At 46.0% G+C, this 25,670-nt stretch overlaps 1 protein-coding gene across 1 annotated transcript in view; it reads left to right on the top strand.

The window, feature by feature from the left end:
* The window catches only part of NUDT3 (nudix hydrolase 3), a 102,398-nt gene extending 76,728 nt beyond the window's left edge, over positions 1-25,670 (top strand). Inside the window, exons 3-5 of the mRNA XM_049765290.1 lie at positions 15,348-15,392; positions 17,908-17,992; positions 23,939-25,670. Coding sequence (XP_049621247.1) covers positions 15,348-15,392; positions 17,908-17,992; positions 23,939-24,117 — 309 coding nt within the window. The 3' untranslated portion in view covers positions 24,118-25,670. The remainder of the gene's footprint in view (positions 1-15,347; positions 15,393-17,907; positions 17,993-23,938) is intronic.

Below are 25,670 nucleotides of genomic sequence, written 5' to 3'. Positions count from 1 at the left end.
AAAGGTAACCAAGAGGCTCAACTAACACCAACTACAGCCCAGTGAATCTTTATTCTTAGATAATGACTTTCATTACACCATTGAGAGATGCAATGATTATTATGAAACGACCCATATCAATCTAAGTTTTGATCATCCTATTTTCCTTTGTGTTGTAACACAATCTGAAGTAAATGTGTAGCTGCAAATTGTTGGGCTGGGGTGGTAGGTGGGAAACTGGGGACACTGGTGAAAGGAAGGTCACACCAGTGGTGGGATTGGTGTTTGAACATTTAATGCCTAAAATGATTGTATTATGAGCAACTTAGTAAACCACAGTTTTATAATAATCTAAAACTGGGGCCAAAGTGATAGTACAGTGGTTTAAACTTTTGTCTCTCATGTGGCCAAACTGGGTTTGAGCCCCTGATCCCGAGTGCAGCTGGGAGTGATTTCTGAGTGCCGAGCCAGGAGCAACCACTGAGCACCGTCAGATGTGACCGCAAAAACAAAATTAAATAAAAATAAAAACCCAAGACTTTGGAGGTAAAGCTTTGCAGCATGGCTGCTGTAACCTGGTACGATGCCCAGCATATTTGGTCCCATAAGCACTGCCAGGGATCACATGTAAATACTGCAGACTGCAGCACAAACACTAGTCCCACCCCCAGAAATGTTACATTTAAGTGCCAGAGTAATAGGTGTTTACTTTGCACACAAACCCGGGATGGATCCAGGTTCAATCCCCGGCATCCCTTACGGTCCCCTGAGCCTGCCAGGAGCGATTTCTGAGCACACAGCCAGTAATAGTAACTCCTGAGCACTGCTGGGTGTGGCCCAAACCTTCCTCCAAAAGTTACAATTAAAATCTAGAAGTTACATCCACAGATACATGCTTAATAATAAAAATTAATTTTAATAGCAAAACTTGAAATAAATGTGGTATATAACATGTATAGTCATATCAATATATCAATATGTTAAGTACAACACTGGAAGTCCAGCTCTTCCACTGATGTTTCTCAAAATGCTTGAGGGCTGGGGACATTTCTTTTTTTTTTTCTTTTTCTTTTTTTGGTTTTTGGGTCACACCCGGCATTACTCGGGTTACTCCTGGCACTGTGCTCAGAAATCTCTCCTGGCAGGCTCAGGGAACTATATGGGACGCCAGGATTCAAACCACCCACCTTCTGTATGCAAGGCAAACACCTTACTTCCATGCTATCTCTCTGACCCCTGGGGATATTTATTAAAAGACTGCAGTTTATGGTTTGTTTGTGTAAGCCCCGGGCTTGATACTCAGCACCATGTGTTCTCTTAAGCATCACTAGATAGAACCCCCTGCACACCAAAAAATACAAGTCAGAAGCTTGGAAACAACTTTGATCTCTCCATGTAGGCAACTTGAAACCTTCTTAAAATGTTAAAATAGCACAAGTGTGTATGGATTAAAACACCAATCGGGCTGGAGAGATAGTAGGTAGTACAGCAGGGAAAGCACTTAAACAACCACAGACCTAGGTTCAGTCCCCTATACCATGTATTGTCCCCTGAGCCCCACCAGGAGTGATTCCTGAGAGCAGAGCCAGGAATCAGTCCTGAGCACACAATAATGTGTGACCCCAAACAGACAAGCCAAAAAAAAAATGAAAGGCAAGAATCATGTGAGCAACCCAGGGCTTGCCATTTACCATGTTCTCACAGCTCTGGAGCCGAGAGGTGCCCTCCTCTGAGGGGGAAAAGAGGCCTCTGGGTCTGGGGCCCAGCTTGAATTACACTCCAGGCCACGTGAGAAGGAGCACAAGCTGAGCTCAGGGATTATCACAGCACTGGAGGCTGTGTCCAAGCCAAGAGTTCCTTTTATCCCTGAGCTGGAACTGAGAGGAAAGGGCTTTCTAAGTTCTCTGCTGCCAGAAATAGGAGATTCAGAATGGATTTGCTTGAGGGCCTCTGCCAGTGATTTGTAAGATTCATTCTGTCCTCTGATTTAAAAGGCCTTGCACTAGCTTCCAGCTATGATACAGCCTGTCTTTTCTGCTCATTTTTACATATTTTTTAATAATATCTTTATTTAAGCACCATGATTACAAACATGTTTGTAGTTGAGTTTCAATCATAAAAAGTATACCCCTTCACCAGTACAACCTTCTCGCCACTAATACCCTCTATCTCTCTCCTCTCCCACTCCCCGCCTATCTTGGAGACAGGTATTCTATTTCTCTCACTACCATTGTCAGGATAGTTGTTAATGTAGTTATTTCTCTAACTGTGCTCAACACTCTTTGTAGTAAGTTTCATATTGTGGGCCTATCCTTCCAGTCCTCATCTCTATGTCTCTTGGTGTTATTACAATAAAGTCTTTTATTTTTCTTAAATCCCACAAATGAGTGAGACTATTCTATATCTATCTTTCTCCCTCTGACTTTTTTCTTTCATTCAGCATAATAGTTTCCATGTCCATCCGTGTATAGGAAAATTTCATGACTTCATTTTTTTCCTGACAGCTGCATAGTATTCCATTGTGTATATGTACCACAGTTTCTTTAGCCATTCAACTGTTGTCGGGCATCTGGGTTGTTTCCAGATTTTGACTATTGTAAATAGCGCTTAAATTAACATAGGCATGCAGAGGGCATTTTTGTTTTTTGTTTTTGTGTTTCGAGGGTATATCCCTAGAAGTGTTATTGCTGGATCATATGGGAGCTCAATTTCCAGGGTTTTTTGTTTTGGTTTTTGGGTCACACCCCAAATCACTTTGGGGTTACTTCTTGCTCTGCACTTGGAAATTTCCCCTGGCAGGCTCAGGGGACCGTATGGGATGCTGGGTTTCGAACCACCATTCGAATTAGTTACATCTCAAGCAAACAGCCTACCACTATGCTATATCTCTGGCCCAATTTCCAGTTTTTTGAGGAATATCTATATTGTTTTCCAAAAGGCTGGACTAGACGGCATTCCCACCAGCAGTGAATGAGAGTTACTTTCTCTCCAAATCCCCGCTAACACTGCTTGTTCTCATTCTTTGTGATGTGCGCCAATCTCTGTGACGTGAGATGGTACCTCATAGTTGTTTTGATTTGCATCTCCCTGATAATTAGTGATGTGTGGAGTATTTTTTCATGTGCCTTTGGCCATTTGTATTTCTTCTTTGAGGAAATTTCTGCCAGGCATTGAACCTGGTTCAGCTACATGCAAGGCAAGCATCCTACCCAGAGTGCTATCACTCTAGCCCATAGTTCAGACATTTTTAATGCTCTTTTTTTTTTTTTTTTTTTTTGGTTTTGGGCCACACCCGGCGTTGCTCAGGGGCTACTCCTGGCTGTCTGCTCAGAAACAGCTCCTGGCAGGCACGGGGGACCATATGGGACACCGGGATTCGAACCAACCACCTTTGGTTCTGGATCGGCTGCTTGCAAGGCAAACACCGCTGTGCTATCTCTCCGGGCCCATTTTTAATGCTCTTAAAGCAAACTTTCTTATCAACAATTCTTTTAATTTTAGCTAACATGTTAGAAATAGGATACTACATTATTTGCATTTAATTGTTGATTAATAAAATAGACCCTTCCTCCCTTCCTTTCTCTCTTTTCTTCCTCCCTCCCTCCCTCCCTCCCTCCCTTCCTTCCTTCCTTCCTTTCTCTTTTTTTTTTCTTGTTTTGGGGTCACACCCAGTAGCACTCAGGGGTTATTCCTGGCACTACGCTCAGAAATTTTTTTGGGGGTTTTGGGTCACTCAACAGCACTCAGGGGTTACTCCTGGCTCTGTACTCAGAATTCGCTCCTAGCAGGCTCGGGGGACCACATGGGATGCCGGGATTCAAACCACTGTCCTTCTGCATGCAAGGCAAACACCTTACCTCCATGGCATCTCTCCGGCCCTGACTTTTTCTTTTTTTGATTTATTTTGGTTTAGGCTTTGAGAGTAGACCTTGAAAGCTCTGTGAAGTGGCTTGCTTTTGAAGTGAATACTTAGAATGAAGCAGGAGGCAGTTAAGAAAGGATGAATATCACTTTCAGCCAGTGCTTCTCCAGGATATCTTGTTTGTCAATTCATTTTTTGGTTTTGTTTGGGGTTTTGGAACAGTTACAACCCAGAGTGCTCAAGGGTTACTCTTGGCTTTGTGCTAAGGAGGCAGGTGCAGGAGACCATATGGATTCTGGGGGTCAAACCTGGGTTGACCATGTACAAGGCATGTACCATACCCACGCTGCTATCTCTCTGGCCACTCCAGGATATGATTTGACTGGTAAATTCATGAGAGCTAAAAGGAAAAAAATTATCAGTTTATTTATGACTTGGTGACCATAAGGTTCTGGATGCAAAACTGCATGAATCACCATTGAGATACTCTTCTGTGCTTATATTTTGTACTGGGATTATGAAATTAAATGTGTTAATTTTTATACTGTCTCAAATACCAAGTGGTTATCTGGTTTAAATCTCTACTTAGGAGCCAGAGAGATAGTATGGAGGTAAAGTGTTTGCCTTGCATGCAGAAGGACGGTGGTTCGAATCCCGGCATCCCATCTGTTCCCCCATGCCTGCCAGGAGCGATTTCTGAACTTAGAGTCAGGAGTAACCCCTGAGCAATGCCAGGTGTGACCCAAAAAACAAACAAAAGCAAAAAAAATCTCTACTTAGGACCTAGGAGAACTATACCTCTACATCATTTAGGCTTCATTTATTATTTTTTCTCTTGAATACCTATTTATTTTTTGTTTGGTTTGGTTTGGTTTTGGTTTTGGTTTTTGGGCCACACCCGGCAGTGCTCAGGGGTTACTCCTGGCTATCTGCTCAGAAATAGCTCCTGGCAGGCACGGGGGACCATATGGGACACCAGGATTCGAACCAACCACCTTGGGTTCTGGGTCGGCTGCTTGCAAGGCAAACGCCGCTGTGCTATCTCTCCAGCCCTTGAATACCTATTTATAAAGAAATAGGTCAAGTATATATCTCAGTGATGCATAGTACATGGTTCATATATGTGAGACCTGGATTTTATCCCCACACACAAACAAGGTACTTATTGCTGGAGCTAGAGTAGTAGTAGTACAGCAGGTAGGGCATTTGTCCTGCACACGGCCACCCCACATACCATCCATGACACTTCAAAAATGATCCCTGGGGCTGGAGAGATAGCACAGCGGTAGGGCATTTGCCTTGCATGCAGCCAAACAGCGGTTAGAATCCAGCATCCCAAAATGTCCCCCAAGCCTGCCAGGAGCGATTTCTGAGCATAGAGTCAGAAGTAACCCCTGAGCGCTGCCAGGTGTGACTCAATAACAACATAAAAAATTATCCCTGGGGCCGGGCGGTGGCGCTGGAGGTAAGGTGCCTGCCTTGCCTGCGCTAACCTAGGACGGACCTCAGTTCGATCCCCTGGCGTCCCATATGGTCCCCCAAGCCAGGAGCGACTTCTGAGCGCATAGCCAGGAGTAACCCCTGAGCGTCACCGGGTGTGGCCCAAAAACCAAAAAAAAAAAAAATTATCCCTGAGTGCAAGCCAGGGGTAACACCTGAGCACCTTTTGGGTGATCCTTCCAAACCCCCCCCCAAATAATAATAAATAAGATTGCATTTATGTGGAGCTGGAGAGATATAGCACAGCAGTAGGGTATTTGCCTTGCATGCAACTGACCAGGATGGACCTGAGTTCCATCCCATATGGTCCCCTGAGCCTGTCCAGAATGATTTCTAAGCACAGAGCCAGGAGTAACCCCCGGCTATGGCCCTTTCCATCCATCCCCCAAAGAACCACCATGTATTTGGAGAATACCCAGATTTATTCTCTGCATAGTAGAGACACGGAGGACATTGAGACATTTGCAGGGAAGGTGGCTTTACTAACAGACACCAACCTTCAAGTCCTGGTGCCTCTGCCTAACTGCTTGGTATTGCATATTGGTTTTGTGGTGGTTGTTGAGAACAGAGAAGGTATGACAATGCCTAATTCATAGTTAACTTCAGTTAAAATCCCAGTGTTAGGGGCCGGAGTGATAGCGCAGTGGTAGGGGATTGCGGCTGACCCAGGATGGACCTGGGTTCAATCCCCGGCATCCCAGATGGTCCCCCAAGCCAAGAATGATTTCTGAGCGCATAGCCAGGAGTAACCCCTGAGCATCACCGAGTGTGGCCCAAAAATCAACCCTCCCCCAGAAAATTCAAGTCCCACCCCCCAAAGAAAACAAAACAGTGCTGTGTTTTGTCTTTAGTAGAAAAGAGGAGTTGACGTTTCATGGCACACATAGCAGAGGGCAGGCCTGGGTCTGGCACCTCTCCCTTTCCACACCTTCTTATCCTCACAAGGAAGGTGCTCATGAGGGCAGTGAGCGTCTGATGTTACTGTGACTGTAGTTAGGAAAGAAACTTAAGTTATTTCTTTTGTATTGACTTTTCTTTCTTTTTTTCCTTTTTTTTTTAGACTTCATTTTTTAGTGCTCCACATCATTGGGAAAAAAAAATGCCACCACCATTTCTTTTTCAGTCTTCTTTAGCATAGTTTGTGAAATCTCAGAAAGATTGAAATAGGAAGGAGGAATATCTTACTTATAGACTCTAAAATGTCTTTTTTCTTGAAAAAGAATTTAAAGTCAAAATATTTTCTAACATTTCTCTATAAATTTTCAAATATTCCACTACAGTGAAAGAATTTCATTGTACCTAGCCACCACCACCACCACCACCACCACCACCCACACACACACACTCCTAGATTCTACACTACTTTATCAGGGTGGTGAGAGGACATCTGTAAGTGTGATGACAGTTGGACCAGAGATAGTACAGCAGGGAGGGCAAATGCCTTGCATGCTTGCATGCAGCAGACCCGGATTCAAGTGTCTTTAAGTCCAAGAGTAAACCCTGAGCACCTCCAGGTGGAGCCGAAAACTAAAAAGACAAGTATGAAAAATAGTTGTAGTGTTTGTGGGGAAGAGATTCTTTGTCAAGTTGAAGAAATTATTAATATGCTAAGAGTTTTTTCCTTCATAGTTTTCTTCTACATTTTGTCCTCTCATAGCCTATCTTGGGTCCCTTTCAGACTCTGGGCTGGCTTCCAGAACAAAAGCAGAAGAGTTTTTATCTTTCACCCTCATTCGTTACTTGGCATATTCTGGGGAGGTTGGGGGAGGTACTTGGGACACAACCAGCAATGCTCAGGGGTTCATCCTGGCTGTGCACTCAGGAATCACTCCTGGCAGAGCTCAGGACCATATAGGATTCTGGGGATGCAAGGAAAGAGTCTTATTATTACTTCAGCCCCTAATGTTTTTTCTTTATTATATCCTAGTAGCCCCTTTCTCTTTGATTCTTTAATTCTATTTTAATAAAATTTCAGGAAGAAGAGACAATATTGTGCCTAGTCAGTCTCTGCCACATTTTTTAGTTATGATTTACTTTTCTTTCTCCCTTCCCCCGCCCCCTTAGTTGTGTTTACTTTTAAAATTTTCCCTGTTCTTTTGACTCTAAAGTAGTTCTAGAAATATTTTATTATCTAACTAGTCATCTAATCTACTAAAGTATTTTGCTTTCAATAGATAAGTTTCCAACATCAAGATAATTGTAGATAACTCCCATTGTTGTAAATGCAGTCATCTGTAATATGTTTTATGTAACACTAATATCTTTTTCAAGTAAACTATTCTTGATGCTGCAGGTAAGGTGTTTGCCTTGCAACTGCCCTGTGTTCAATTTGTGGTACCCCATATGGCCCCTGTCAGGAGTAATCCCTGAGTGCAGACCCAGAAATGAGCCCTGAGCCCTAGGTGTGACCCAAAAAAAACAAGCAAATAAAAATGAACCACTCTTGGGGGCCGGAGAGTTAGCATGGAAGTTGTGCGTTTGCCTTGCATGAAGAACTGTGATTGAATCCCGACATCCCATATGGTCCCCGGAGCCTGCCAGGAGTGATTTCTGAGCGTTGAGCCAAGAGTAACCCCTGAGCGCTGCCATGTATAACCCAAAAAACAAACAAACAAAAAACCATTCTTGAAGCTGGAGCCACAATATAGCTTTCCTTGCATGTGGCCAACCCAAGTTTAATCCCTGGCATCACATATGGTCCCTTTAGCCCTGTCATGAATAATTCCTGAGTGCTGCTGGGTGTAGCACAAAAAAACAAAAATAAATAAGTCAAATGCAGTGCTGAGGGCCGGGAATGGAGTTATGCATGTGGATTCAGGGATTGAACTCAGTCCCAGCACATACAAGGCCATGCATTCCAGCCCTTTGTGCTCTCTCCACAGCCCCAAGACTCTATACTATGCTACTCTTTTTTCTTTTTATTTTTTTAAATTAGCCTTTCCACTTCATTCCTCACTGTTGCTGTAGTTGCAGTTAGGAGGGGTTGCATACCTACTTGGTTGCAATGCTCAGACACCTGGCTGCAGAGTTAGATAGCACTTGCTACGTTAGAACTTTGTCACATGTGGTCAGTACTGGAATCTGTGGACTTCGGACTAGCAAAGCAGGGATTTTAGCCACTTAGCTCTTCTTGGTTAATATCAACTGTATGTGTTTGTGGTGCAGATCAAATTCATATACTCACACATCCTAACCAGCCCGCTATTCCTAAATTGTCTTTTAACCCTTTAATTTTATTTTTAAATTGGGGGAAAAAATCGAATCACTCAGTTTTATCTGACTACATTATCACACCTACTTGAATGCTGATTGCTCTACAGTTAATTCAGTTAATTTAGGATAGAGATAAGGATTTGTCATGTTAGAGACTATGGTATTGTATTTGAGCTAGTTGTGTTGGAACGCTAACTAGAGACTGAGTTACTGGGATCGGAGCCAGTCACCTTCTGCTAAATGATTGATCCCACATGACTGTTCCGAAATAATTGTTTTCTTTTCCATCCAGTTCCACATTCCCGGAAAGAATCCTTAGTCATTTAGGAAGTATAGCCACAGCTTACTGCCCATTGATTCCAATATAATTTACCGTGGTTTCAGCAAATACTAAATCCAACCTACACTCCTTTCAGCATCCAGTAACCATCTTTCAACATCTAGTAACTACTGGGCATAGATGGGTCTAATTTTACCCATGTGCCATTTGACAAGCTTTCTCTTCAGTCAGCGAGCTGAGAAATACAAAACTGCCTGGCACAACGCTCCTATGTAACAAGTAAATCTAGGTTTTGGATGTAACTCATCTTGAAGTGACCCCATTAATTCAGTTAAAAGTCAAGTTTAGGTTAAAATGCATGAAATGTAACTTGTTTGTCCTCATTCAACCTTATACCAGGCAAATACTAAGCAAAAGAAAACTGGGAAGGATTTGAGAATTATGTCAGTCATTAGAGTGCTTACAGCACGTGTCTAAGACCTTGTATTGTAATATCTGGCATTGGAGGAGCAGAAGAGATGGTATATGGGTTAGGGCACTTGGCTTGCGTGCAGCCAACACTAATTCTGTCTCTGGATCTCATCCCCCCTAGCATTACTAATGATCACTCCTGAGCACTTACACCTAGATGTAGCCCCCGAGCATTTCTGATGTGACTCCGAGGGTGAAAGAAAACAAACTGGGGCCCGGAGAGATAGCACAGCGGTGTTTGTCTTGCAAGCAGCCGATCCAGGACCAAAGGTGGTTAGTTCGAATCCCGGTGTCCCACATGGTACCCCGTGCCTGCCAGGAGCTATTTCTGAGTACACAGCCAGGAGTAACCCCTGAGCGCCGCCGGGTGTGACCCAAAAACCAAAAAAAAAGAAAGAAAACAAACTGGAATAGCAACCAAAATAACAGACAAAATAGAAAAGAGAAGAGAGAGCCTGTAGAGTCAACGGCACTTTTCTGTCACATGGCTGACCATGTATGGGCCCGAGCACCTTCCAGGAGTGACCCCTAAACACAGAGCCAGAGTAAGCACTGAGCACCACAGGCTGTGGCCCTATCCCAGACAACCCCAAATGAAACTCTCACTGCTTTTTTATGATTCTGAAAAAACTATATCCGTTACTACGCCCTGACTAAGGGAATCCAATCTTAGCCCCAAATGCCTGAGCCAAGTATCTGTCAGATGTGACCCCTGTCACCTACCTCCATAGCACGAGAACCATGTGAGTGATAAAAATAACTACTCTCTTCCTGCTTGTGGCAGCATCTCAGAGCCCGGAAATGAGAGCTGGACTCTGGACTGGGAAAGATTGTAGAAAAGGAAAATGGTTACAAGGAGGACCTTGAACTCTGGAATCTTGCTCAGTATCACCACTATGACTGAGCAATTGAAGTCCCCTTTCTTATCAAAGAGGAGCCTCGGGCCCGGGCCGGTGAGGTGGCGCTAGAGGTAAGGTGTCTGCCTTGCAAGCACTAGAATTTCTGAGCGCTTAGCCTGGAGTAACCCCTGAGCATCAAATGGGTGTGGCCCAAAAAAACAAAAAGAAAAAAAGAAAGAAAAAAGAGGAGCCTCCTCCTAAGAAAGCTGCTAGTTCCCATGTTAAAAACTGATTCATTGTTGGGGCCAGAGCAATTGCACAGTGGATAGGCCATTTGCCATGCACGAGGCCAAGATAGGTTCCATCCCCAGGAATTTTTTTTTTTTTTTTTTTTGGTTTTTGGGCCACACCCGTTTGACACTCAGGGGTTATTCCTGGCTATGTGCTCAGAAGTTGCTCCTGACTTGGGGGGACGCCGGGGGATCGAACCGCAGTCCGTCCTACGCTAGCGTTTGCAAGGCAGACCTTAACCTCTAGCGCCACCTTTCCGGCCCCTCATCCCCAGGATTTCATATGATGCCCCGAGCCTGCCAGATGTGGCCCAAACATTAAAAAAAAAAAAAAAAAAAAAGATCATGGCACCTGAGCTAGGTACAGCAGGTAGGGCTGTCTTACACATAGCCAAGCTGGATTCGCTTCCTGGTATCCTATCCCCAAGAACCGACAGGAGTGATTTCTGAGCTCAGAGCACCTCTGAGCACCACAGGTGTGGCCCACAAACAAACAAAATGATTCTCTCTTACTCTCTTTTCTCTTGCTCTTTCTCCCTCTCTCTTCCTCTCCCTCGGATTGCTAGCTCATGTGGTGGGTAGGGCACGTACTTTTCACACTGCTGACCTATGTTCAGTTAATGGCATTCTAGAGGCTGGAGCTATAGCGCAGTGGTAGCACATTTGCCTTGCACACCCAACACAGGACAGACCCTGGCTCGATTCCCGGCATCCCATATGTTCCCTTGAGCCTGCCCGGAGCGATTTCTGAGTGCAGACCCAGGAGTAACCCCTGAGCGCTGCTGGGTGTGACCCCAAAATAAAACAAACAAAGATACTTTACGTTCCCCAGCACCACCAGGAGTGATCCATGAGCATCTCATTGTCAGGCACAGTGCTAAAAGGAAGACATCATAGTCCTAAACTACATGTTTTGTGTATAGGAAGCCTGAATGTGATATCGCCTGTCCCTCAGGTAGCAGTCCAGGCACTGTCCCTCAGGTAGCAGTCCAGGCACTGCTAATTAAGCCAAGGATGTGACTAGTTGCACGTTTTGGCTTTTTTCCACTCTGGAAAAACCCTTTTTGCTTTGTTTTGTTTTTTGTTTTTGGGTCATTCCCGGCTCTTTACTCAGAAATCGCCCCTGGCAGGCACAGAGAACCATATGGGATGCCGGGATTCGAACCACCATCTGTCCTGGATCGGCTGCTTGCATGGCAACGTCCTGCCTCTGTGCTATCACTCTGGCCCCAGAAATCCGTGTTCTCAGTGGAACATGTTTTCTTCTCTTTCTCCTGTCACATCTTTCTAAGTGAATTTTCTTTCAATAAAAGTATTTTAGGGGGGCCCGGAGAGATAGCACAGCGGCGTTTGCCTTGCAAGCAGCCTATCCAGGACCAAAGGTGGTTGGTTCGAATCCCGGTGTCCCATATGGTCCCCCGTGCCTGCCAGGAGCTATTTCTGAGCAGACAGCCAGGAGTAACCCCTGAGCACTGCCGGGTGTGGCCCAAAAACCAAAAAGAAAAAAAAAAAGTATTTTAGGGGATGGGAGTGATAGCACAACAGCAGAGTGTTTGCCTTGCACACAGCTGACCCGGGACAGACCCGGGTTTGATCCCTGCCATCCCATATAGCTCTCCAAGCCTCCAGGAGTGATTTCTGAGCGCATAGCCAATAATCCCTGAGCACTGCTGGTTTGGCCCAAAACCCCTTAAAAAAAAAAAGGGGGGGGGCCGGAGAGATAGCATGGAGGTAAGGCGTTTGCCTCTCATGCAGAAGGTCATCGGTTCGAATCCCGGCGTCCCATATGGTCCCCCATGCTTGCCAGGAGCGACTTCTGAGCGTGGAGCCAGGAGTAACCCCTGAGCACTGCCGGGTGAGACCCAAAAACCAAAAAAAAAAAAAAGACCTCCGATGGCAGTGGTTTATTAACATTAGTATCACAAAAGTTGGTATATAACCCCCCCCACTGCTCAATTTGACTGGCTTTAAAAAAAAACAACCTGTTTTAGTGCCTGGAACAGTAGTATGGAGTGTAGAGCCTTACACTCAGCTGACTGGGTTCTATCCTTAATATCTTGTATGGGTCCCTCAGCCACCAGGAGTGATTCCTGAGCACAGAACCAGAAATGAGCCCTGAGCACAGCCAGCTATAGCCCCCGCCAATAAACAGATAAACATAACTTTAGTTTCACAAAAAATAGTAATAATAGGAGCTGGAGTGCTAGCACCCCAGGTAGGGCATTTGCCTGCAGCTGACACGAGTTCGATCCTTGGAATCCCATATGGTCCTCCAAGGCTGCTAGGTGTGATTTCTGAGAGCAGAGCCAATAGTAATGCCTGTATGCTGCCACCAGGTGTGGCTCCAACCCAAAATAATTGATGAGGAAGAGGAGGAACATTATACACAGGAGACCTGCATTTAATTACTGGCATCATACTTACGCTTTAGGGCCAAAGATCTTGCTCATCAGGTTGAGCCCATGTAGTAGGCACTAGCTCAGTTCTCAGTATCATATGATGCCCCCCAAGGCTCACAGGGAGTGAGCACAGAGCTCAGAGTAGTCCTCTCAGCATTGTGAAGGGGTTTCCTTCCAACTTTTCAAAAATCATACTGTGTTGGTTGGGGGAACCAGAGTGATGATGGTACAGTGGGTAAGGCACCTGCCTTGCACACAGTCAACCCAGTTACATTCCCCTGCACTCCATATGGTCCTCCTGAGTCTGCAGGAATGATCCCTGAGCACCACCTGGTATACCCCCAAAACACAGCCAAAAATAAATCATAAGTGTGTTGGGGCCAGAGACATAGTATAGAGGGTAAGACGCTAACCTTGCATGGCACCAACCCAGGTTCATTGGCATCCCCATATGGTCCCCTGAGACTAGCAGGAGTGATCCCTGAACACAGAGCCAGAGAAAGCTCTAAGCACTGTCATGTGTGGCCCAAAACCAATAAATAAATTGTACTATTTTGATTTGGGGGTCAGGGCCTATCCGTGTGGGCCTTGCGTGCAACAGACCAGCTTTTTCTTCCCTGAGCATCACCACATGCAGCTCTGGAAGCCCCGAGCACCATGGGTGTGGCCAATACCAGAGGCCTGAGTAGAACTAAACCTCAGCCCTCACGTGGGGCTCTGAGCCCCCCCTTAGCAGTGCTTCAGAGGTCAAAAAATTTATTTTAGTTTTATTGTTTTTGTGATTTTTTTTCTTTCCTCTCTCTCTCTCTCTCTCTTTTTTTTTTTTTTTGGTTTTTTGGGTCACACCCGGCAGCGCTCAGGGGTTACTCCCGGCTCTATGCTCAGAAATCACCCCTGGCAGGTACAGGGGACCATATGGGATGCCGGGATTTGAACCATCAACCTTCTGCATGAAAGGCAAACACCAGGGCCCAGGCGGTGGCGCTAGAGGTAAGGTGCCTGCCTTGCCTGCTCTAGCCTTGGACGGACTGCGGTTTCAGCGTCCCATATAGTCCCCAAGCCAGGAGCAACTTCTGAGCGCATAGCCAGGAGTAACCCCTGAGCGTCACCAGGTGTGGCCCCAAAAAAAAAAAAAAAAAAAACAAAAAAAAGAAAGAAAGAAAGGCAAGTGCCTTACCTCCATGCTATCTCTCCGGCCCCATGAAAGATGGGTTTAAAAATGACGCAGAGGGCCAAAGAGATAGCACAGCAGTGTTTGCCTTGCAAGCAGCAGATCCAGTACCCAAGATCATTGGTTCGAATCCCGGTGTCCCATATGGTCCCCCGTGCCTGCCAGGAGCTATTTCTTTATTTTTTTGTTTTGTTTTTTGGGGTTTTTTTTTGGGGGGGGGCACATCCATTTGATGCTCAGGGGTTACTCCTGGCTAAGCGCTCAGAAATCACCCCTGGCTTGGGGAGACCATATGGGACGCCGGGGGATTGAACCGCGGTCCTTCCTTGGCTAGTGCTTGCAAGGCAGACACCTTACCTCTAGCGCCACCTCACCGGCCCCAACCAGGAGCTATTTCTGAGCAGATAGCCAGGAGTAATCTCTGAGCACCGCCAGGTGTGGCCCAAAAACCAAAAAATTAAAAAATTAAAAAAATAAAATGATGCTGAGCGGCCAAGCAGTAGGGTGTTTGCCTTGCACATGCTAATCTAGAACGGATTGCAGTTTGATACCCCGGTATCCCATATGGTCCCCCAAGCCAGGAGTGATTTCTGAGCAACTAGCCAGGAGTAACCCCTGAGCATCATTAGGTGTGGCCCAAAAAGACCAAGAATTGGAGCCAGAGAAATATAGCAGCGGTAGGGCATTTGCCTTGCAAGCAGCCGATCCTGGGCGGACGTTAGTTCTAATCCCAACATCCCATATGGTCCCTGAGCCTGTCTGAGCATGGAGCCAGGAGGAACCCACGAGTGCCTCCCAACGTGGCAAAAAACAAAACAAAACAGAGGGCTGAGGGGAGACAGAGTAGATGGTCAGAAGGCCTTGCCCCCAAATGCTAATGTCCATCCTTCTGTTCCCCCACCCCCACTCTGGTCTCTTCCATAGGATGCTATGCATGTATTACAATGTACCTCATTGGCAGGATGTTCTGTGTCCTGTTCTGGGCTGGGTTTGCAGTATAGACAACCAAGAAATAAGTCACATTCTACTCTCGGGCTATTATCACTAGGCCTCGGGCATCTACACTGTATTCCCTCAAAATGGCCACTTAGGGTTTCTTGTGTGAATTTTTTGGCTTGAGTTCATGTTCCTGATGATCTTAGTCAATTGGGCAACTTTGTGTGTGGAGACTGGAGGATGGCAGAGGCCGTCCCTCTCAGAGATTGCTCTGCTCTGTGTTGCACACAGGATTCTGGCCCTGTCCTCTTGAATTTTATTTCTGTTTCACAACACTCAGAAACAACTCAGAATGAGACCAACTTTACAGTTCTCAACGTCTTAAATATTTCTTTTTCACTTTGCAGGCTGGAGTAAAGGGGACATTGGGAAGATTAGTTGGAATTTTTGAGGTAAGTTTGTTGAAAATCTTTGCTGCAGGATTGGTATCATAAAAACCACATACTAGTGAGTTAGTACAGTGTGTAGGGTGCTTGCCTTGAACGCAACCAACTGGGTTTGATCCCCAGCATTCCATATGGTGCCCTGAGCACTGCCAGGAGTGATTTCTGAGTGCAGAGCCGGAAGTAACCCCTGAACATTCACTGCCAGGTATAGCCAAAAATAATAAATAAAAGGGACCAGAGAGATAGCACAGTGGTAGAGCGTATGTTTTGCATGCATCAACCCAGAACAGACGGTGGTTCAAATTCTGGCATCCCATGTGGTCCCTCAAACCTGCCAGGGGCAATTCCTGAGTGCAGAGCCAGGAATAACCTCTGAGCATCGCCAGGTGTGACCCAAAAAACAAAGTAAACAACCAGTAAGGGGCTGGTGAGGTAGCATTAGAGGTAAGGTGTCTGCCTTGCAAGCGCTAGCCAAGGAAGGACCTCGGTTCAATCCCCTGGCGTCCCATATTGTCCCCCCAAGCCAGGGGCAATTTCTGAACGCTTAGCCAGGAGTAACCCCTGAGCATCAAATGGGTGTGCCCCCCCCCCCAAAAAAAGAAAACAATCAATAAATAAAAGCATACAGGGAGATAGTACAGGGGTTTAGATTCTTGTTTTCCATGCAGCTAACTCCTGGAACCACATATGGTGCTATCATCATCAGGAGTAATACCTAAACACTGACAAGTATGGCCTAAGAACAAAAATGAAAGAAAACAACCTACAACCATATAGGGCTGTAGAAGTGACTTAAAAGGAGGTCAGGTTCTATCTCCAGCATCACATAGTCCACTGGGCACTGAGGTTGTCTCCATGCACCTCTTATGTGGCCCAAAATAAGTCAGTTTATTTGTTTTTTAGGTTTTTTGGGCCACACCCAGTGGTGCTCAGGGGTCCATTTGGGATGCTGGGAGTTGAACCCAGGTAGGACGCGCGCAAGGCAAATGCCCTACCTGCTGAGTTCTCTCTGCCCTGAAAATATTTTTTAAAGCTACACATCTGCTTGTCTTCATACATTAAGGGTGCAATGATGGGGTGACTTTGAGGCAGTAGAGATAGATTTCTCACAGTTCTTCTGAAAGCTGGGCAAGATGAAGGCAGGTGTGTGTCTGTGAGTCTCAGCAGTTTCTCTCTATTCCCCAGCGTGGGAAAGTCAAGGCTCTCTTGGGGTCTCTGTTATACAGCCACTAATGCTGTGCATGAGGTCTGACCCTAGAAACTAGTCACCTCCCTAATGCCCATTTCCAGGGAGTATGGGTTTTAACATACATTGGTGAGATACAACAGGCAAAGGCATTTGGTTTGCTTGCAGCCAACCTGGGTTGAATCCTCAGCAACCCATATAGTCTCTGAGCACCACCAGGAGTAAGCCCTGAGCACTGCTATGTGTTGACCCCAAAACAAATTAAAGTATTAGAAGCATCTTTGTTTCCAAAAAAAAAAGGCAAAACTAGCAGAGAATGATACTTTGGGGAAGGAAAAATAAAAAAATAGTGGGGGCCCAGAGTGATGTTTGCTTTGCACGTAGCCAACCCAGCTTCTATCACAGGCATATGGCCCCCACCCCAAGCCTGCCAGGAGTAACCCTGAGCATCACCAAAAAAACTAAAAATATTTGTCATAGTTTGCGTTGCAGAAGAACAGAAAGTGTATAAAGAAAAGTATGCATGGGGCCGGAGAGAGTTAACAGCGGTAGGGCATTTGCCTTGTATGCGGCCGACCAGGGACAGACTTGGGTTCAGTCTCTGGCATCCAATGTGGTCTCCCAACCCTGCCATTAGCAGTTTCTTTTGTTTCTTTTTTTCTTTTTTTTTTTTTTTTGGGGGGGGGGGTTTGGGCCACACCCGGTGACGCTCGGGTTACTCCTGGCTATGCGCTCAGAAGTCGCTCCTGGCTTGGGGGACCATATGGGACGCCGGGGGATCGAGCCGAGGTCCGCCCTAGGCTAGCACTGGCAAGACAGACACCTTACCTCTAGCACCACACGCCGGACCCGCCATTAGCAATTTCTGAGCACCACTGGGTGTGGCCCAAAACCAAGAACAAAAAAAAAAAAAAAAAAGAAGAGTATGCAGGGGCTAGAGACATAGCACAAAGGACAGGGCAAATGTTTGCCTTGCATGCATCCAACGCGTGTTCAATTCCAGCATCCCATATGGTCTCCCGAGCCTGCCAGAAGTGATTTCTGAGTGCAGAGCCAGGAGTAACCCTGAGCACCGCCAAGTGTGACCCAAAAACAAAACAAAACCAAAACAAAACAGAAAATAGTGGAACACTTGGATCCAGAAGCCTAGCCTAGGAGTCTATCCTTAAGTTCAAGTGTGGCCTGTTCGAATAAACTGACTGTGACGGTGGAATGAGTAGAAGCAAAATAAAGTGAATCCTTATGTCTCAGCCCTCTTGAGATGTCTGTAAAAGTATGATTTATTTAAGTCTTGCTCTCTAAGGGAAAATTTCCTGTTCTCTCTCTGCCTTCCAGAACCAGGAGAGAAAGCACCGGACATATGTCTATGTGCTCATTGTCACAGAAGTGCTAGAAGACTGGGAAGACTCCGTCAACATTGGTAAGTCCTCTGCAAGTAGCCTTAGAGAGCCCCAGCCAGCCCCATGGCATGCTCACTGCACACATCCTGACCCGGAACCAGAAAGAACCTGACAGAGACTAAGTAACAGGGTGACAGATAGGGAGACAGCTTTCTCTTTTGTTACGGAGCACATGCCTGGCATGTGGGAACCCTGGGTTAGATCCACAGAACTACATACATCCCCCACGACCCAGAGGGGCAGCCCCTGAGCACCGCTGGATATAACCCTTCACCCTCCACAGCTAGCACTATGCCTGAGTAGCCCCTGAGCACCACTGGATGTAGCATCCCCACCACCACCAAAGAAAATAGTTAGGAAGTTTTGTTTTGTTTTGGAGCCAAACCCTGCAGTGTTCAGGGGTTACTCCTGGCTCTGCACTCAGAAATTGCTCCTGACGGTTCAGGGGACCATATGGAATGCTGGGGATCAAACTCGGATCCAGCCCAGGTCGTCTGCATGCAAGGCAAATGTCCTACCCACTGTGCTATCTCTCCAGCCCAGGAATATGTGTTTGTTTGTTTGTTTGTTTTTTTGGGTCATAGCTGGCGGCGCTCAGGGATTACTCCTGGTTCTGAGCTCAGAAATTGCTCCTGGCAGGAACCGGGGACCATATGGGATGCTGGGATTCGAACCACCATCGGTCCTGGGTTGGCCACTTGCAAGGCAAACTCCCTACGACTGTGCTCTCTCTCTGGTCCTAGGAATATATTTTTATTATATATAATTTTTATTTTGGCCATATTGGCTTACGTATCTTTCACAGTAGTATTTTAGGTAATATTAACATTGAATCAGGGGAATTACCATCACCAAGTTTGTCCTTCCTCCATCCCTGTTCCCATCCTGCATCCCATTTCCCCCACCCTCACCCCCCGGGCTGCTAGAGTAAGTGGTCGCCTCTGTGTCTAGCTTACTACATAGTGATCATATATCTGTTTGGTCCTGGTACCCTCCCTTATCCCCCCTTTATTTGAGAGGCGGGACTAGGGGAATATTATTTTTAAGACAATTAGGTTCCGGGCCCGGAGAGATAGCACAGTGGCGTTTGCCTTGCAAGCAGCCGATCCAGGACCAAAGGTGGTTGGTTCGAATCCTGGTGTCCCATATGGTCCCCCGTGCCTGCCAGGAGCTATTTCTGAGCAGACAGCCAGGAGTAACCCCTGAGCACCGCCGGGTGTGGCCCAAAAACCAAAAAAAAAAAAAAAAAGACAATTAGGTTCCTCTTGGTAGAGACTGATCAAGGACCACCACAATGCCAGCCCCTCTGCTGGCTGGGGATAGCCAATCGGAACAGGACTGTGGTGGTTCCTTATAATGAAATATAATGCTAATAATCATCAGTAAAAATAGACTCATTGGCAACAGTGTTGGGGCCTGAATGGAGACAGGTAAGTACAGTGTGGTCCTATCTTCAGAGCACTCTGTCCAGTGGAAGTTACACCACCCCCATCAGTATTCTAGGAACTGATGTGCTCAGTTACTGACCAGACAGGTCTTTCACTATGTACTCCCATGTTTGAGAATTGACCCACAGAAGTCATCTGAAGTATGAGGAACAGGCAAATGAGCTTTTTCTCTCAAATGAGAAACTGGATCTTAAATACACAGTTCATTTAAGTGAATGTTACGTGATTTAAGGTACGCTTATCTTATGGAATGTTAGAAAGCTATTTAAAGTACTTAAGAAATCTCTAGACCAAAAAGCCAGAGAGATAGTTCAGAGGGTAGGGCGTTTGCCCTGCATATCGCAGATCCTCACATCCACACTGTCCCTCAAGCACCACCAGGAGTGATTTCTGTGTGCAGATCCAGAAGTAACCTCTAAACATCACTGGGTGTGGCCCAAAAACAAACACAAAGAAGTGCTGGGGCACAGCAGTGGGGTATTTGTATTGCATTTGGCTGACCCCCGGTTCAATCCCCAGCATCTCATATGGTCCCCAGAGCCAACAACAACAACAAAATAAAGAATTGGCAGGCCTGAGAGATAGCACAGCGGTAGGGCATTTGCCTTGCACACAGCCAACCCAGGATGAATGGTGGTTGGAATCCCCGCATCCCATGTGGTCCCCCAAGCCTGCCAGGGGCAATTTCTGAGCACAGGAGCCAGAGTAACCCCTGAGCATTGCTGGTTATGACACCGCCCCCCCCCCCCCCCCCGCAAATAAAGAAAGAATTGGCAATGATAAAGAAATGAATGTTCAGGACATGGGCCTGGGATTAGTAGAACTAATTTCTAGAAAGCAGTTTTCAGGACATATCAATCACAAGCCCTTTTTTTTGGTTTTTGTTTTTGTTTTTGGGCCACACCTGGCATTGCTCAGGGGTTACTGTCTGCTCAGAAATAGCTCCTGGCAGGCACTGGGGACCATATGGGACACCGGGATTCGAACCAACCACCTTTGGTCCTGGATTGGCTGCTTGCAAGGCAAACACCGCTGTGCTATCTCTCCAGGCCCAATCACAAGCCCTTTTATTGGTCAAATGTTCGTTTCTTTGGTTTTGTTCTCAGAGGACTATATGGGATACTTCTGATCAAACCTGGATACGAGGCAAACGCCCTATCTGCTGTGCTGCTGTTCTGGCCCTTCAGATGTTTAATTTATAGTCTCAGTTCTAGAGATCTTCCTCAAAAAGAAATTTTGGGGGGGGGGGTCACACTCGGCAGCGCTCAGGGGTTACTCCTGGCTCTACGTTCAGAAATCGCTCCTGACAGGCTCGGGGGACCATATGGGATGCCAGGGTTCGAACCACCGTCCTTTCGCATGCAAGGCAAATGCCTCAGATTAACCCATTTTTATTACTCTCATACTATATTGTGCTTGAGCTTGAGACCCCTGAACATGAAGAAATGGAATAAAAGGGCAAGAGCGCTAGCATGGCAGTAGGGCGTTTGCCTTGCACACAAATAACCCAGGATGAACCTGGCTTCAATTCCCGGCATCCCATATGGTCCCCCCAAGCCAGGAGTGATTTCTGAGTGCATAGCCAGGAGTAACCCCTGAGCATCACTGAGTGTGGCCCAAACACCAAAAAAAAAAGAAAGAAAGAAAGAAAAGAAATGAAACGAATAAAGGGGAATGGAAAAAGATAGCACGATGATAGGGCATTTTGCCTTGCATGTGGTCGACCTGGGAGGGACCCGTTTCGAGTCCCTGCATCCCATATGGTCCCCCAGCCTGCCAGATGATTTCTGAATGCAGAGCCAGCAGGACCCCTGAGCTCTGCTGGATGTGGCCCAGAAACCAGCCAATTAATAAATAAAGTTTTATTTTTTAAAGAAACAATAAAAAATAGTAACAGTGATAGGGACTAAGGAACTCACTCTTGTTTGATTCCTGGCATTCTGTGCCCCTCCCAAGTTCACCAGTTATGGCCCTGTGATACCCACCCCTGTCAGTATGATTCTGGCCCTGGTGTTACCCACATGGTCCACAGCATCTTGTGGTCTAGAATTAAACTGTCCAAGCCAGTAAATATTTTATTTACTTATTTTGATCTTAGGGCCACACCAGTCAGTTTTAACCCAAAAGGAAAAAAGGATTCTAAAATATGCATTTATTAAAAATAAAATGAGGGACCGGAGAGATAGCATGGAAGTAAGGTGTTTGCCTTCCATGCAGAAGGGCAGTGGTTCGAATCCCAGCATCCCATATGGTCCCCCGTGTCTGCCAGGGTTGATTTCTGAGCATAGAGCCAGGAGTAACCCCTGAGCGTTGCCGGGTGTGACCCAAAAACCAAAAAAATAAATAAAAATAAAAATGAGGGGTCGGAGCGATGGCACAGCAGTAGGGCATTTGCCTTGCATGCAGCTGACCCAGGACAGACCTCGGTTCCATCCCAGCGTCCCATATGCCCCCCCCCCCCCCAGCCAGGAGTAATTTTTTTTTCTTTCTTTATTTTGGGTCACACCTGGCAGCGCCCAGAGGTTACTCCTGGCTTTAAGCCCAGGCTCTGGGGACCTTATGGGATGCTGGGATTCAAATCACCATCCTTCTGCATGAAAGGCAAAAACACCCTACCTCCATACTATCTCTGCAGCCCCTAGCAGGAGTGATTTCTATGCTCAGAGGCAGGAATAATCCCTGAGCACCACTGGGTGTGGCCCTCAAACAAACACACACAAAATATATAAATGCACAAATACATTTGTATGTATATATAATATATGTGTTTTCTAGGGACTAGAGAGATAGTACAGCGGGTAAGGACTTGCCTACAGTCACCTTTGGTTGATCCCTGATACCCTGAGACCCCACGTGGAATGACCACTGAGTACAGAGCCAGGAGTAAACTGAGTACCCCTGGGGTTTTTCCCAAACCCCCTGCTCCTCTAAAAAGTTTTCTAGAAAACCCTGGTTTTCTCCCTGGTATGTGCCTTGCATGAGGCTGAAACTAGTTTGATCTCCTACACTGCATATGGTTCCCTAAGTACACCAGAGATCACTCCTGCACATAGAGCCAGGACTGTCCCTGAGCACTGCTGGGGTGGGCATGGGGACCCAAAACCAAAGAAAACTTATATTTTGACATTTTGGGGGTTTTTCTGTTTTTTGTTTTAGGGTCACACATACAGTGCTCAGAGCTTACTCCTGGCCCTGTGCTCAGAGATCATTTTCAGCAGGATTTAGAACCATCTATCTGATGCCAGAGATTGAACCTGGGTCAGCCACATGCCAGGTGAAATACCTACCAGCTGTCCTATTATATCAGCACCAATATATTCAAATACTCTATAAATATATTTTATCTTTTTTATCTGATTTTTTATTTATAGATACTGGCATTTTTCTATTTTATAGGCTTTTATAAAATATTTTTTAATAAAACGCTGATTACAAGCTAGCTGACCTGGTAGTTCTAGAAGGTGATAATCGTGTTGCTTTTTACAGGAACTAGAGGTACTGACTAAGCATTGAATGTTACTAAGCAGATCATGAAAGGCCCAGGGACCCAGTGTGGCAGGAGGACACTGCTTGCACTAGTTCTCTCTGAAAGAAGTTCCACACTTCTTCCTGCGTTTTCAAGTATCTTAACCAGTGCTCAGCAGTCGATATTGGTATAATACTTGAGGCACAGAAAATGTGCTAACTATTATTTTCATTTAGAAGGAAGGAAAAACATTTGTAATACATCTTTTAAAAATTGGGGCTGTGAGGCCAGAGAGATATAGCATAGCAGTAGGACATTTGCCTTGTATACTGCCAACTCAGGACAGACCCAAGTTTGATTTCCTGCATCCCATATGGTTTCCTGAGCATGCCAGAAGCGATTTTTGAGCACAAAGCCAGGAGTAACTCCCAAGCACCATCGGGTGTGATCCAAAAACAAATAAAAAATAAAAATAGGCCGGGTGGTGGCGCTAAAGGTAAGGTGCCTGCCTTACCTGCGCTAGCCTAGGACGGACCGCGGTTCGATCCCCGGCGTCCCATATGGTCCCCCAAGCCAGGAGCGACTTCTGAGCGCATAGCCAGGAGTAACCCCTGAGCGTCACCGGGTGTGACCCAAAAAAAATAAAATAAAATAAAAATAAAGATTAAATAAAAATTGGGGCCAGAGAGATAGCATAGCGGTTGGGCGTTTGCCTTGCATGCTGCCGACCCAGGATGGATCCAGGTTTGATTCCAGCACCTCATATGGTTCACCAAGCCGGCCAAGAATGGTTTCTGAGCACAGAGCCAGGAGTAATCCCGAGTGCTGTCGTCTATGGCCCAAAAACAAACAAAAAGTGTTGAGAACTTCGGAGCCAGAGCAGTAGCAGAGGGGAGGGTAATTTGCCTTGCACACAGCTGACCCAGGTTCAGATTCCAGCATCCCATATGGTCCCTAGAACCTGCCCAGAGAAATTCCTGAACTACTGCTTTCTGGTTTTCTTGTGTATCTTTTCCCTCTGATGCTGAACGGCTTTCTCTCTGCCTCCACAGGAAGGAAGCGGGAATGGTTTAAAATAGAAGATGCCATGAAAGTGCTTCAGTACCACAAACCAGTGCAGGCGTCATACTTTGAAACGTTGAGGCAAGGCTACTCGGCCAACAACGGCACGCCAGTGGTGGCCCCCACATACTCGGTTTCCTCTCAGAGCTCCATGTCCGGCATCAGATGACTGAAGACTTCCTGTAAGGAAAGCGGAAATTGGAACCTAGACTGAAGTGCAGACCTTCCCTCTCCCCCTCGCTCTTCCGCCTCCCCTTCCGGCCTCCTCTCTCAATAAGGCATGACAGGCCGCAGAGAAAGGGTTCATTGATACTGTAGATGTTTGATGTTAAATGATGGGGCTTTTTCTTCTCTTTTTACGAGGGGGGGGTGGGTGTGTAATTTGTAAGTACTTTTTTGCATGATCTCTCCCTCCCTTTCACACCCCTGCACTTCTCTAAAGGGGCGCCAGGCGCCTTCCCTCTGCCCTGGATTCTGAAATGTTCCTCTTTGTCTCATCTCAGGCCTAGCCAGACAGACATTTCTTTTTTTATTTTGATTATTTCTTTCTATTAAAAGACACCAAGATCAGATGAAAGAAACCTTTCAAGAATTCATCTTATGATATCCAGTCAGTTGGTGACTGTCTCTGAAGTGTCCATTTATCTACACATTATATACCTAACATATAATGTGTTGATAAATGTCTTATAGACAAGGAATTTAAAATTTTTTTAAGGTTTTTGTTTTTTTTTTAAAGGGGGGCATTGTTTAAATGGAGAGCTTGGCTCATAATCTTTTTTCTTTTCTTTTCCTTTTTTTTTTTTTTTTGGCTAGGCAAATTTTTCTGTTCTTTCTCTTTTCTGCAGCCATTGGCTGTAGTTATTAGGATGGGGGGAGACTTTAGTTCCCTCCATAATGCCCCCAGGACTCATGGCCTTCTCTTCGCAAAGCTGTGTTTCCATGCCAAGAAAGAAACAGGAAGAAACCTATTTTCTTTTTATTACCAACTCAGAAGCTAATGGCCTCAGCCCAGATCCGGAGAAACAATGATAGAGATTGAATTCCTCAAGTGATGTAATAGGGATTTGAACTGGATTCTTGGTATTGCTGTCTTTAAAAACTGGAGCATTGGGCGCTGTTTCTATCCTGTTGGTCTGGGAGTTTTTTCCCTCAGTGCTATTTATCGCCCACCCCAACTGCTCCCCTTCTGCATACAGCCTTACGCCGTGCTCAGCTGGACATGCTCCCTGGGCTTAGGCAAGCCCAAGTGCACTCGGCGACGGCAGCTGTGCAGTCTCATCCGGTCCTGGGTACCCGTACTAAGTTCCTGAGAAGTATATGGGGGGGAAATTCAGGTGTTTGCGATTCTTTGTCAATGTTACAACCACTTGTAATTGCACCACAGAGCATGCTCGGAAATACTCAGCGTGTCTCCTGCCCTGCCAGGAAAGGTCCAGCTTCTGCCGAAAAGCAGGCTCAGAGAATGTCTGATCCTTTACTAGACCAAGGCATTGACTCCCTGAAAAATGTCTTGGTTTTGATAGATGTTTTGTGCCGGCTTCATTTGCCAGTTGTGCCATGCAGATGGTGTGGAGGGGGGGCTGTTCCAGAAGGCAGACCCTGAGGAGTCCCTGGCTGGCAGCAAAGAGCCTGTTGCAATCTTTCAGTGGCCAAGATGTGAAATGAAAACCGTAGTTCTCTTTATTTAAAATATTCTAATAAATACTCAAATTTTGGAAA

The sequence above is a fragment of the Suncus etruscus genome, chromosome 18 (assembly GCF_024139225.1).
Source record: "Suncus etruscus isolate mSunEtr1 chromosome 18, mSunEtr1.pri.cur, whole genome shotgun sequence".
Taxonomy (NCBI): domain Eukaryota; kingdom Metazoa; phylum Chordata; class Mammalia; order Eulipotyphla; family Soricidae; genus Suncus; species Suncus etruscus.
Note: the sequence above shows the minus strand (reverse complement) of the source record. Positions and strands in the feature narration are given on the sequence as shown.